Source organism: Pituophis catenifer, unplaced genomic scaffold (genome assembly GCF_029215685.1).
Source record: "Pituophis catenifer annectens isolate HBS135680 unplaced genomic scaffold, rPitCat1.0.hap2 SCAF_6, whole genome shotgun sequence".
In the NCBI taxonomy this organism is placed as follows: Eukaryota; Metazoa; Chordata; class Lepidosauria; order Squamata; family Colubridae; genus Pituophis; species Pituophis catenifer.
Genome location: NW_027256886.1, coordinates 30,822,233 through 30,835,038, shown reverse-complemented (window position 1 = coordinate 30,835,038; position 12,806 = coordinate 30,822,233). Strand labels below are relative to the sequence as shown.

General features: G+C 37.8%; 1 protein-coding gene across 2 annotated transcripts in view; it reads left to right on the top strand.

The window, feature by feature from the left end:
* ACSL3 (acyl-CoA synthetase long chain family member 3) overlaps positions 1 to 12,806 on the top strand; it is a 43,974-nt gene that overhangs the window by 18,173 nt on the left and 12,995 nt on the right. For both annotated transcript variants that reach the window (XM_070945211.1, XM_070945210.1), the window contains 6 exons: positions 3,253 to 3,406; positions 3,833 to 3,956; positions 4,209 to 4,280; positions 6,846 to 6,985; positions 7,415 to 7,587; positions 7,774 to 7,848. In XM_070945211.1, the coding sequence (XP_070801312.1) occupies positions 3,253 to 3,406; positions 3,833 to 3,956; positions 4,209 to 4,280; positions 6,846 to 6,985; positions 7,415 to 7,587; positions 7,774 to 7,848 (738 nt within the window). The remainder of the gene's footprint in view (positions 1 to 3,252; positions 3,407 to 3,832; positions 3,957 to 4,208; positions 4,281 to 6,845; positions 6,986 to 7,414; positions 7,588 to 7,773; positions 7,849 to 12,806) is intronic.

Sequence of the window (12,806 nt, the reverse complement as noted above, 5' to 3'; positions counted from 1 at the left end):
GTCCACAACTAACTCCTTGCTTGATTGCAGGCAGGGAGTTGCTTGCTTGCCTGAATAGATTCAGGCAAGCAAAGCAAGGCAAGCGTTGGGACTAGCAGCTGAGGTAAGCAAGCTGGAGGGGGAAAACTTTTTCCCTTTTACATGGCTCTGGCCATCCCAGCTGAGTTGCAGGGAACTCAGCTGGGATGGGATCGACCGTCAGAACTGGGACCGTCAGAGCCATGGTTCTGGCGATCCCAGCTGAGTTGCAGGGAACTCAGCTGGGATCGTCAGAGCTGGGATCCTCAGAGTAAAAGGTAAAAAACTTTTTTCCTTTTACGTGGTTTCTGGCGATCCCAGCTGAGTTGCAGGGAACTCAGCTGGGATCGTCAGAGCTGGGATCCTCAGAGTAAAAGGTAAAAAACTTTTTTCCTTTTACGTGGTTTCTGGCGATCCCAGCTGAGTTGCAGGGAACTCAGCTGGGATCGTCAGAGCTGGGATCCTCAGAGTAAAAGGTAAAAAACTTTTTTCCTTTTACGTGGTTTCTGGCGATCCCAGCTGAGTTGCAGGGAACTCAGCTGGGATCGTCAGAGCTGGGATCGTCAGAGTAAAAGGGAAAAAACTTTTTTCCTTTTACGTGGTTTCTGGCGATCCCAGCTGAGTTGCAGGGAACTCAGCTGGGATCGTCAGAGCTGGGATGGTCAGAGTAAAAGGGAAAAAACTTTTTTCCTTTTACGTGGTTTCTGGCGATCCCAGCTGAGCTGCAGGGAACTCAGCTGGGATCGTCAGAGCTGGGATCCTCAGAGTAAAAGGTAAAAAACTTTTTTCCTTTTACGTGGTTTCTGGCGATCCCAGCTGAGTTGCAGGGAACTCAGCTGGGATCGTCAGAGCTGGGATGGTCAGAGTAAAAGGGAAAAAACTTTTTTCCTTTTACGCGGTTTCTGGCGATCCCAGCTGAGTTGCAGGGAACTCAGCTGGGATCGTCAGAGCTGGGATGGTCAGAGTAAAAGGGAAAAAACTTTTTTCCTTTTACGTGGTTTCTGGCGATCCCAGCTGAGCTGCAGGGAACTCAGCTGGGATCGTCAGAGCTGGGATCGTCAGAGTAAAAGGTAAAAAACTTTTTTCCTTTTACGTGGTTTCTGGCGATCCCAGCTGAGTTGCAGGGAACTCAGCTGGGATCGTCAGAGCTGGGATCCTCAGAGTAAAAGGTAAAAAACTTTTTTCCTTTTACGCGGTTTCTGGCGATCCCAGCTGAGTTGCAGGGAACTCAGCTGGGATGTCAGAGCTGGGATGGTCAGAGTAAAAGGGAAAAAACTTTTTTCCTTTTACGTGGTTTCTGGCGATCCCAGCTGAGCTGCAGGGAACTCAGCTGGGGTCGTCAGAGCTGGGATCCTCAGAGTAAAAGGTAAAAAACTTTTTTCCTTTTACGTGGTTTCTGGCGATCCCAGCTGAGTTGCAGGGAACTCAGCTGGGATCGTCAGAGCTGGGATCCTCAGAGTAAAAGGTAAAAAACTTTTTTCCTTTTACGTGGTTTCTGGCGATCCCAGCTGAGTTGCAGGGAACTCAGCTGGGATCGTCAGAGCTGGGATGGTCAGAGTAAAAGGGAAAAAACTTTTTTCCTTTTACGCGGTTTCTGGCGATCCCAGCTGAGTTGCAGGGAACTCAGCTGGGATCGTCAGAGCTGGGATGGTCAGAGTAAAAGGGAAAAAACTTTTTTCCTTTTACGTGGTTTCTGGCGATCCCAGCTGAGCTGCAGGGAACTCAGCTGGGATCGTCAGAGCTGGGATCGTCAGAGTAAAAGGGAAAAAACTTTTTTCCTTTTACGTGGTTTCTGGCGATCCCAGCTGAGTTGCCTGATTAGCAGGCAAAGCTGGGATCGTCAGAGCTGGGATCGCCAGAGCCATTTAAGGCTCGTCAGAGCCTTTCGGGCTGGTCTGCCTGGTTACAGGAGAACGACACCCGGCGTATAAGACGACCCCCGACTTTTGAGAAGATTTTCATGTGTTAAAAAGTCGTCTTATACGCCGGAAAATACGGTAATTCTTTTTGTTGATATCAGAGAGGAAAACTTAAAAGAAAAGCACAAGAAAGAAATAAACAACATAGTATTTATTTTGGGTTTTAGCAAAAAAAAAAAAAAAAAATCAAAGTAGCATCCACGTAGAAACAAAACTAGACAAAATCTTTTCTTCAATAAAGATAGTTGATTTCACCATCTCAACCAGTTCCATTAACTTTACTATCCATTCATTGTGGGAATCTATAAATATTTCCATCTTTGTGCATACAAAAGTCTTGCTGCAGTTATCATATATAAAAATAAAATCTCATGTTTTTTCCTCAATCACATCCATCACACCTAAAAAAAATACCTACAGTTTTTATTGTATATTTATTTTAAAAATTCTCTGAATTAAACTACATACATGATCCCAATAATTCTTAGCCTTCTTACTTCTTACTTACTCTTGCAAAGGTGATAAAAGGTGTCTTCAGAGTTCTTATATTTCCAGCATGTCTTTGACACACCATTATATATATTTGAAAATTTATCAGTTATTAAATATCAACTTATAAAAAATTCTTTCTAATTATACCCTTTCCCCCCCAAAATAAGACATCCCCTGATAATAAGCCCAATCAGGCTTTTGAGCGCATGGCAATAAGGCCAAGCTGTTAGATCAAAAGGTTAATTGATCTAAATGTATTTTATATTTTAACTATATAAAAAAAGTTGGAAGTAATCATTTTTCTTTTTTCTTTTTTCCTTTCCACTTTTGCACCTGCCCCTTCCCTATTTTTTCCTTTTTAATTCTTTTCTTTTAAATTTTTTTTTATATTTTTTCAGAAATTTAATAAAGTATATTTAATTTTTTTTAAAAAAAATATATCATGGAAACAGTTTTTATTCTAGTTTTAGTGCGCTATTTCAAAAGGCAACTGGACCCTCCCCCCCGAGGATAATTCACTTCTCATCTAAGAAGCTTCTTCAGTTCTGACTGAAAGGTCTTCAAGAGAAAAAAGCAAGAAAGTCCGGTTGCCTTTTGAAAAAGCATCTTTGGGACAACCATGATCTAGATGATTGAGAATCTCCATAGACATTTTTTTATTCTAGTATGACTGCTGAAAGCTTACAAGACTATGGATGTATTGGCTGTTGCTTTGTCAAGAAAAGGAAATTGGTTATATCTATTAGAATGTGTATGTTTGGGGACAATTTAAAAATATTTTTATCTAATGAATATTTATGTTGTACCTTTTCTTTTTGTAAAGCATCTTCCAAACAGAAGTTGAAACCAGTATCATCAGACATTGCAGTTATTATGTATACAAGTGGTTCTACAGGAGTCCCAAAAGGTGTCATGATCTCTCATTGTAATCTTATTTCTAGCATAACGGGGATGGCTGAAAGGATTCCAAATTTGGGGTATGTATTAAATTGGTTTTAGGGGTTTAAATAGCTTTTATATTCCTTTACAATACTATAATAAATGATAATGCTTTCATTAAATCAGGGTTATAATAGAAAGCTAAATAATAGAAGATCTGACTGGAAAGAATGGTTTCTTTTCAGTTGTGCTTAACTACTGTTAACAAGGAACAGTGCAAGGAGAAAAGCTACTTAACAGAACTGTAAACAGTTTATATTGTTAAATACATTTGGGCTTCATCTTTAGGGACATATGTGCTTTTCTTTATATGTAAAAGAATCTGCATCTTTTATCCATATTGTTAAGCTTTCTTCTGTTTGTTTTCTGGATGCAACAGTATGCTAAGATGTGTTTTAGAATATATTATTATCGTCTTAGCAATGAGTTGGCATAATTTGACAAATACCTTAATTTGTTTTCAGAGAGAAAGATACCTACATCGGCTACTTGCCTCTTGCTCATGTTTTAGAGTTAAGTGCTGAACTTGTTTGTTTGACCCATGGTTGCAGAATTGGTTATTCATCACCTCAAACTCTAAGTGATCAGGTAAGCTTTTTCAACACATAAACATCTCCAAATACAACATCATACATTTCACAGTATTTCCTAAATTCAAAATGGAAGTGTTTCTTTTATTTTTTTTAAAAATCAGTGCTCTTTTGTATTTCTGACAAAATATTCTTAGCCTATTTTCTGAAGTTACAGTAAAACTTTTTTTCTTTAGTATAGGCTGCATTGTGAACAAATAAAAACAGATTGGATAAGGGCAACACATTACTTTGTCTATTTTTCTTTCAGTCATCTAAAATAAAGAAAGGGAGTAAAGGTGATGTGTCTACATTGAAGCCAACTTTAATGGCAGCTGTTCCAGTAAGTTGATCTCTGCAACTTTAAAATATTGTTTGATATATGTGGAAAATATTTGTGAGCAGTGTGTGAGTTTTGTGATTATGGAAAGTGTGTTTTTAAAGAAAAAAATTCATATTTATGTATTGTATGCTTAGAACCTTCTTAAAAATGCATGAATAAAAGAGTGATTGATTGCTTCAGGCTGAGTAAACAGAACCTGGAATATAAGGGAGCCAATTTCCAGGGACCAAGTTCACTGACCAAATGAACAAAAAGAGCTAATAGGCAACATAGTCTTTAACAACTTTTCCTTCTAAATGGACAAAATCATGAGATAGGAACAAGAAATAGCCTAGTTATAACCTAGGAAATAACCTAGGAAATGCAGGTAAAATGGAGATTCATCTGATTGAGCATATCTTGCTTAGAATACTTATTTGAAAAAATGGTTGAACACATTCAATTTGGAATGAACCTCCAAAAAGATAAATGGAATTTTAGGTACATTATTACCATACAATACTCTTACATGTTGTTGTGATAGAGTAAATGTATAAATACATTGCAGTTTATCACTGCTTGATGTAATTTATTTCTACAATTAGGAAATAATGGATTGAATATTCAAAAAAATGTCATGAATTGAGTGGGCTCTAACTAATCAAGGGTTTTAACTATTCCACTAAATTTTGCATTGGTCAAAATCTAACTCGGCTACTGTATCTAGTTCTAGGGAATATATTTTAAGAAGAATTTGGACAAATTAGAATGGGGTCAGAGAATGATAGTGAGAATAATTGGGGACTAGAAATTAAGCTTTGTGAAGAAACATTGAAGGGAATTGAGAATGTTGATTTTTGAGAAGAGAAAGCATAAGGGTATGTATAATACCTTCAAATACATGAAGGGTCTTACAGAAAAGATTGATGTTTTTATTCCCCACGACAGAATATGGAAGGATGAAGGGTATTCATCAGGATAGGGGCTTCTACGGAAAAAGGCATATTTCCTATGTCCCACTAGATGCAATATTTAAGGAAAGGAATCTGGATTGTGCCCAGTTTATCCAACTGATGGGGATACCATCCTGCAAATACTTTTTTCCTCCAAACATTTTTTATTAAGTTATTAAGTATTATAAAATACAAAAGTAAATAAAAGAGCAATGAGGAGGGAAGGGAGAGGGAAAAGAGAAGTGAGGAAAGGTAGGGAAAAGAAAAGAAAAAGAAGCATTGACTTCCAACTTTCTCTGTTGCAGTAAAATAAGGTATTAGCATCAAATCACAGCTTTTTGTTTTTCCATAATAATATGAACAAGTCATTTCTATAAAGATCTATCAATCTAATCTATAAAACCCAAAGTTACATGTTTTTCCACATCAAGCATGAAATTCAGAAGCAGTTTCCATGTGGAAACAAAAGTATTTACGTTCTTTTCTTTAATCAGAGTAGTCACTTTTGCAATTTCTGCCAATGGCAAAACCATCCTGCAAATAATTTGACTTTGTGCCATGTAAGGCTTTAGAGGAGATAACCAGTACCTAGAATTGCACCCAGAAAGAAAGAAACTTGAAATCTATGCAACCTTCATAATAGCGGTATGATATGGACATCTACCACATATGAATACTACATCATTTTAAACATGTAATATTAGTTAGAATTTGATAACTATAAATCAAAAGAAGTTTATAAAATTTTATTTTATTTTTTGCTTTTCATTCCCATTTCAGCTGTTTGCGCCTTTTCCCATGAAAATAAATATGATTAATTTAAGGTGCTACAGAATAACTAAAAATGCAATTTATTTTCTAATTATACTTTATGCCTCATATTTGTATGAGGCATACAAATTAATTAATGCATTAACAGGTTAAAGAAGTAATTAATTAAAAAGGTGAAAAACTACAGCTTTAGTAAAAGAAGTTCTGTTAATGATATTGATGTATGGAAATTATTTAGGCATTTATGTCTTTTAAACATTTGAGTTGCATTTAGGATACCTGTATATATAGCGATACATTATTCCATTCCTTTCTAGGTAAGCATACCTCAGGGAGGAGATGAGTGAGGGAAAGAGGAAATGTAAATTTTAATTCAATCAACATTGTAAAAAAGCTTTATAAGTAAATCGGAATCTTTAGAATAGTTTTTGTACCTGACAATCATGTAATTCCTTGCTTGAAAAAAAAAAACAGACGCAAAAAGCAGTTTTCTGTACTCTGTGATAGTATGCATTCATCTTTCCTCTGTCTTCCAGGCTTTCAAAGGCTCCCAATCATACAAAATGTATAAATAATCATTATAGCCTTATGTTAAAGTAAAGTAATGGGAAAGTGAGAATGGGAAAAAAATTGGGACCATTGTAATAATTTTTTATTACATTCTTTTGCAGTAATAGTTTCAAAGCTTTGCCTTTTATCTGAAATTGTATTGTTATATGTTTGAACATTCAAATTATTGGGGAAATCTTAAGTTTTTATCTAATGTTAAACCATATAGTACTCCTCCAGATTAGTGTAATGGAGTAAATGTATAACCCACTACAATCTATCTCTGCTTGATGTAATTTATTTCTATAACTAGGAAATCATGGATCGAATCTACAAAAATGTTATGAATCGAGTTAATGAAATGTCCAGTTTTCAGCGCAATTTGTTTACTTTAGCTTATAATTACAAGATGGAACAGATTTCAAAAGGCTACAGTACTCCAATATGTGACAGGTTGGTAAGAGAGGTTGATTTGTTTTTCTCTAAAGAGCAACATTTTTATGAAGGGCTGCTAGGCTCCGAAAAAGAGCCCATTTGGGAAATGGTAGAAGTAAGCTTATAAAACAGTAATGTTATTTTGGAAAGTTACTTCCAGCTACACTGTTTAAAAGAAAATAATAACTTATTGTATAAATCTGTTTATCTGTCTTTTGCTTTAACTTATATTCTTATTAGGGTGTGTTCTACTGAGAAGAGGATAATTTATTTCTTAGTAGCCATGTATAGGATGTAATTGCATTTTTTCTGAAACATAATTTTGCAAAGTTAGTTAAATCTGAGTAGTTTTATATGCAATGCCAGTTAAACTGATGTTGTTAAGTAAAAGAAACAACTTCTTCATATTCTTCTTCCTCCCCACCCTCACTCCTCTCTCTCTTTTAGCTTTGTTTTCCGGAAAGTCCGGATGCTGCTAGGTGGGAAGATACGGGTCTTACTGTGTGGAGGAGCTCCACTTTCTGCAGCAACTCAGAGATTTATGAACATCTGTTTTTGTTGTCCTGTGGGACAGGGCTATGGCCTGACAGAATCCTCTGGGGCTGGAACAATAACAGAAGGTGAGTAGTATTTGTAGATCAACATGGCAGTAGATTGTAACAATATAATTGGGTGTTATCAGCATACTGGTTGATATTATTTCAAAACACTGACATTGCATATTGTTAGTTATTCAGAGACGTGATAAATTGCTACTGAAACTATTTCTGAATTTTTTGATTATATTTTATTTTCCTAAATTTCAGTTTGGGACTATACAACAGGCAGAGTGGGAGCACCCTTAATTTGTTGCGAAATCAAGCTGATGAATTGGGAAGAAGGTAAGAAGAAACTTTAATGATTGTGTGATGGTTCTTTTGGAAAAGGTTGAATACATTAACATATCAGAAAGGCTTGATTGTTAGTAGCAGAAATGAGGGCAGGTTCTCTATTTAGTTTCTCTGAGTTCTAAGCTAAAGCCTCTCTGAAGCTCATTAGATCTACCAGTCCCTTCACCTTCCATACATATGTCTGTGTCTTAAAAGCAGTGGCATTTTGTGTAGTCACCTTTTCCCTCAGTGATTCTTCCTTGACTTCAAATCCACCTTGCTGAAACTGTCCATAGTCACCAACGGGGCAGCGGGGGATAATCTTTATGGTAATATGACTTAGATGTCATATTCTTTTCCATCTGTATGTGGCACATCATCAACATTGTCCCAGAGTGAGACACAGCGTTCTTGCTTTTGTTTAGCACAGATAAAACATTTCTTAATGGTTGGAACCTTTATGGTTGGAATCAATAACTAACATTTGGAGGACATGTAGGCATTATGTTGATGACTTCCTGGGATGTTTTTTTGTATGTGTTTTTCCTCAGTAATTTTGAGAGGTTTTAATTTTTTTAAAGAACATATAATACAAGTTTTGTTGGGAAATAAAGCACATTTTCAATAATTTTGCTATCAACATTTGATTGGACATGGTTCTGAGCTGTTAGGTTCCAGCTCCAGAGGATTCTGTAAGGCCATAGCCCTGTTCCTGTCCCTGTTTTAGATTCTGTTTCAGTCCTCCTAAGTTTAAGACTTGCACCTCAAACTATCTTGTTCTAGGTTTGTATAGTTCCCACCAGCATGTTGTGAAATGCCTCTTAAATCCTATCTCATCAAAGTAAAGGGGGAGCTGAGATCCTGAATCTCTTACTAAATTGCAATGACTGAAAAATCAGTAATTATCTCTTTTTCTCCAACATAGGAAATTATTGTTGTTAGTTGTGAAGTCATGTCCGACCCATCGCGACCCCATGGACAACATTCCTTCTCATTAGGTGGTCAAAGTATTTCAGTTTCATCTTCAGGATCTGGCCTTCTAAAGAGCAGTCAGGGTTGATCTCCTCTAGGACTGACCGGTTTGATCGCCTTGCAGTCCAAAGGACTCGCAGGAGTCTTCTCCAGCACCATAGTTCAAAGGCCTCAATTCTTTGGCACTCAGCCTTTCTTATGATCCAACTTTCACAGCCATACATTGCAACTGGGAAAACCATAGCCTTGACTATACACACTTTTGTTGCCAGGGTGATGTCTCTGCTTTTTAGAATGCTGTCTAGATTTGCCATAGCTTTCCTCCCCAGGAGCAAGTGTCTCTTAATTTCTTGGCTGCAGTCCCCATCTGCAGTGATCTTGGAGCCCAGGAAAATAAAATCTTTTACTACCTCTATTTCTTCCCCATCTATTTGCCAGGAATTGAGAGGGCCGGATGCCATGATCTTAGTTTTCTTAATATTGAGTTTCAAGCCAACTTTTGCACTCTCCTTCTTTACCCGCATCAAGAGGCTCTTTAGTTCCTCTTCGCTTTCTGCCATTAGAGTGGTATCATCTGCATATCTGAGGTGGTTGATATTTCTCCCAGCAATCTTAATTCCAATTTTTGATTCATCTAGCCCCGCCTTTCTCATGATGTGCTCTGCATATAAATTAAATAGTCAGGGTGACAGTATGCAGCCTTCTCGGACTCCTTTCCCAATTTTGAACCAATCAGTGGTTCCGTGTCCAGTTCTCACTGTTGCTTCATAGGAAATTAGAGATTTTGAATTTTTCACATCATATAATCATATAAGATCGGGCCCCTGCAAGCTCTCGTGTCTCGAGCTCAACCAAAGTTTCCTGCACCACTTCAGTGAGCGCTCCTTGAGAGACGAGAGCTTGCAGGGGGCCGATCTGGCATCTGCAATGGAGAGCAAAATTCGACTGCTCCCCGGACCAGTCACCATTTACCGCTCCAAGTCCCAAGCAGCAGGAGATGAGGGCTGCCTTGTACTGCAAATATACCAAGGCGGAATTGCGATCCCACACTCACAGCGGAGAGAAGAAGCCGGATTTTGCTCTCCATTGCAGACACCAGATAGGCCCCCTGCAAGCTCTCGTCTCTCAAGGAGCCCGACCAAAGTTTCCAGTGCCGCTTCAGGAAGCGCTCCTCAAGAGAAGAGAGCTTACAGGGAGCTAATCTGGCGTCTGCAATGGAGAGCAAAATCCGGCTGCTTCCCAGACCAGATGCCATTTACCACTCCAAGTCCCAAGCAGCAGGAGATGAGGGCTGCCTTTGCGCCACTGGCTGGCGCAAATATACCGAGGTGGAATGCTGTTGCTGTGCAAATGAAAGTAGTGCTTTGCTCCCGCAGCTTCCAGCCATTGCAAACGCCGCTTCTTCCTGCTTGTGCCGCCCCCTCCCCCACCGCCACAACAGCACCATTCATTCCGGACGGCGAGGGCTGTGCCATATTTTTCCATATTGCACCACCTGCAAAAATACGAAAAGTTCTCTGCGGACCACCAAAATTTTCTCGCAGACCACCAGTGGTCCCCGGGCCACCGGTTGGTGACCACTGCTCTAGATGGCTTATGATAATAAAAAAGAAGAAATGAAAACAGTTGTTATCAGAATAAGATAAGTAAGATAATAGAACAATAAACTTTCTTAGACATATAAATAAACAAAAGTTTTATCGATTATGTGCCATCCACCAAATTAACAAAAATTAAACAGCACATAAAATCATAAAAGCAATAAAATCAGAATATACCATAAAAAGTCACCATAAAAAGTAGTGTATACAATTATAAAATACTAGCAATTAGGAATCTTATTTTGTTAATAAGGTGTTTAACAAAAGAGTCCTATCACCGTTCTCAGCATTTGAGAATGTGCTGATTGTTACCTATGACAAAGTCATTTAGAAAGACTCAGAAGCACAGCTTCCCTTTAGCAGTGTCTTCCCTCTGAAACAAGATTCCCCCAAGATTTGGATAGCCCCCATTCTGCTATTGTTTAGAGGAGCTATGAAGACTTATTCATCCAGCCCTTGTTGCTGCTGGCCTCTTGCAGTTTGGTCCATCTGATCTTACAGGTTTTTATTTGTAGCCTCTTGGTGCTGTTAGTGTTGCAGTTTCATCTAATGAGAAAAATAACAGATGGATTGGTGGGTATAAGAGGCCAACTTGATTTCAAAACACTTTTTACTTTTGCTATTTTTATTTTAAAAAGTAATGCATCTTCTATGCTATCTTATGTTCTACGTATGGGTAATTGTGATCATTACATGAAGCCATTAGGAAATTTGGTATTTAAAATATTTATTTGGCACAAAATGAGAAAATAGATGTTTTCTTTCAGCTAAGGTATGGGAGCCCTTGTGGTGTAGTGAGGTGTTTGAATAGGAGCAGGGGCACCGAGGTTCTAGTCTGTCAGGTATGGAAGCTCTCTGCTTCGCCAGCCAATCACACGCCCCCAGCTCTGTCAACTTCACAGAGTTGCTGTAAAGAAAAAAAGGAGGAGGAGGTAGCTATCCAATGAAAGGCAGTATATATATATATATATCTTATAAAAATAAAGCTTAAATGTAGCACGTAGATCACCAGTGGTCATAAGCCAAGAGAAAATATAATTCCCCTTGGTAAGAGGGAATCCTATGAACTCCATTTTTCCAAGAAAGATTGCGTATAGACTAATCCTTGTTTTTTGAATCCTGATTAGTTTTATATCTAGGGAACATGCCCTATGATATATCATAGATGGGATACAGGCCACATAGATTTAGGAGTCCTGAGTTTTCATGTATTAATAGCAGTAAACAAGTTCCTCTGACTGTCAGTTGGTTGAATAAGTAACATGTTGCATGCCCATACAGTTCCTTCCATTGTAAGTGGATTTTTTATTTCAATATAAAAACATTCATATTGTTGTTGATATTATGTGACTGTCCTCAGGCACAGACATTGATCTTGTCATCTCAGGAGAATATTTTATTTATATATTACTAAAACTGTCCTGTCAGTTTGTCTGTTTGCAACCTTAAATTAGCCCAAATGGTGCCTCATAGTATATTTTTGAGTCAAGGTATCAAATTCCATAACATAAAGAATGCATACAAATCTGGGACCATTGCTTGTAATTAAAATATCAATGATTTCTTATCAGTTCTATTTGCAAAGTTGTGATAGCTATAATGTCTGTGGTTAGCAGCAATCGAATGATTCTAATTTTCATCTATACTTCTATACTACTTTCCTCCCAGCAAAATGGCAGGCAATTTCACAGGTCAGCCAAGGAGGAGGACGAGGCTTCACCAGGGCTCTGCTTAGGGTCATGAGGGGAGGGAAAACAGTGCCACCCTGTATTATACATGGAAAGTAGGATGACCAAACAGGTCATGGGTTGTCTAGTTCTAATTTATTTATCAAATTTATATGGTTGCCTATCTGACACAAAGTGAATTTGGGGGGCATACAATAAAACCAACAATTTACACATTATTTACAACACATGTTATATGTGTTGTAGCTACTATACAGGTTCTCCTGCTGTCAGGAGAGGCGTTTTGAGGGCTTTTTGAAAGACAGAGAATTAGCAACCAATGTGTGTATGTCGACAACTTTATAAGTATTATCAAGAAACCATAAACATTTGCATAAGTACTGGTATACAGATATATAAATATATAAAAGCCAAAACCACTCACACATTAATCACTAAATCTCCAGAACTGTAAAGTCTACAAACTTGAAATTTGCCACATATGTTCCTCTTGGCTTCTAAGTGCTCACTAAGAAAGGATTTTTCGAAATGACCATCAGAGCATTGATATTTCCTATATTATTATTAACCCGCTCTGATGCTAAGGAGTTCTGCTCCCCCTCCCCACCTGAAAAGAAATCTGTTCCAAATGCAAAACACAAGCAGAGGAGAGGAGTTTCACTTTCAGTTTTACTTTCACAACAGGAAGCAGCTTTAATACAGAACACTT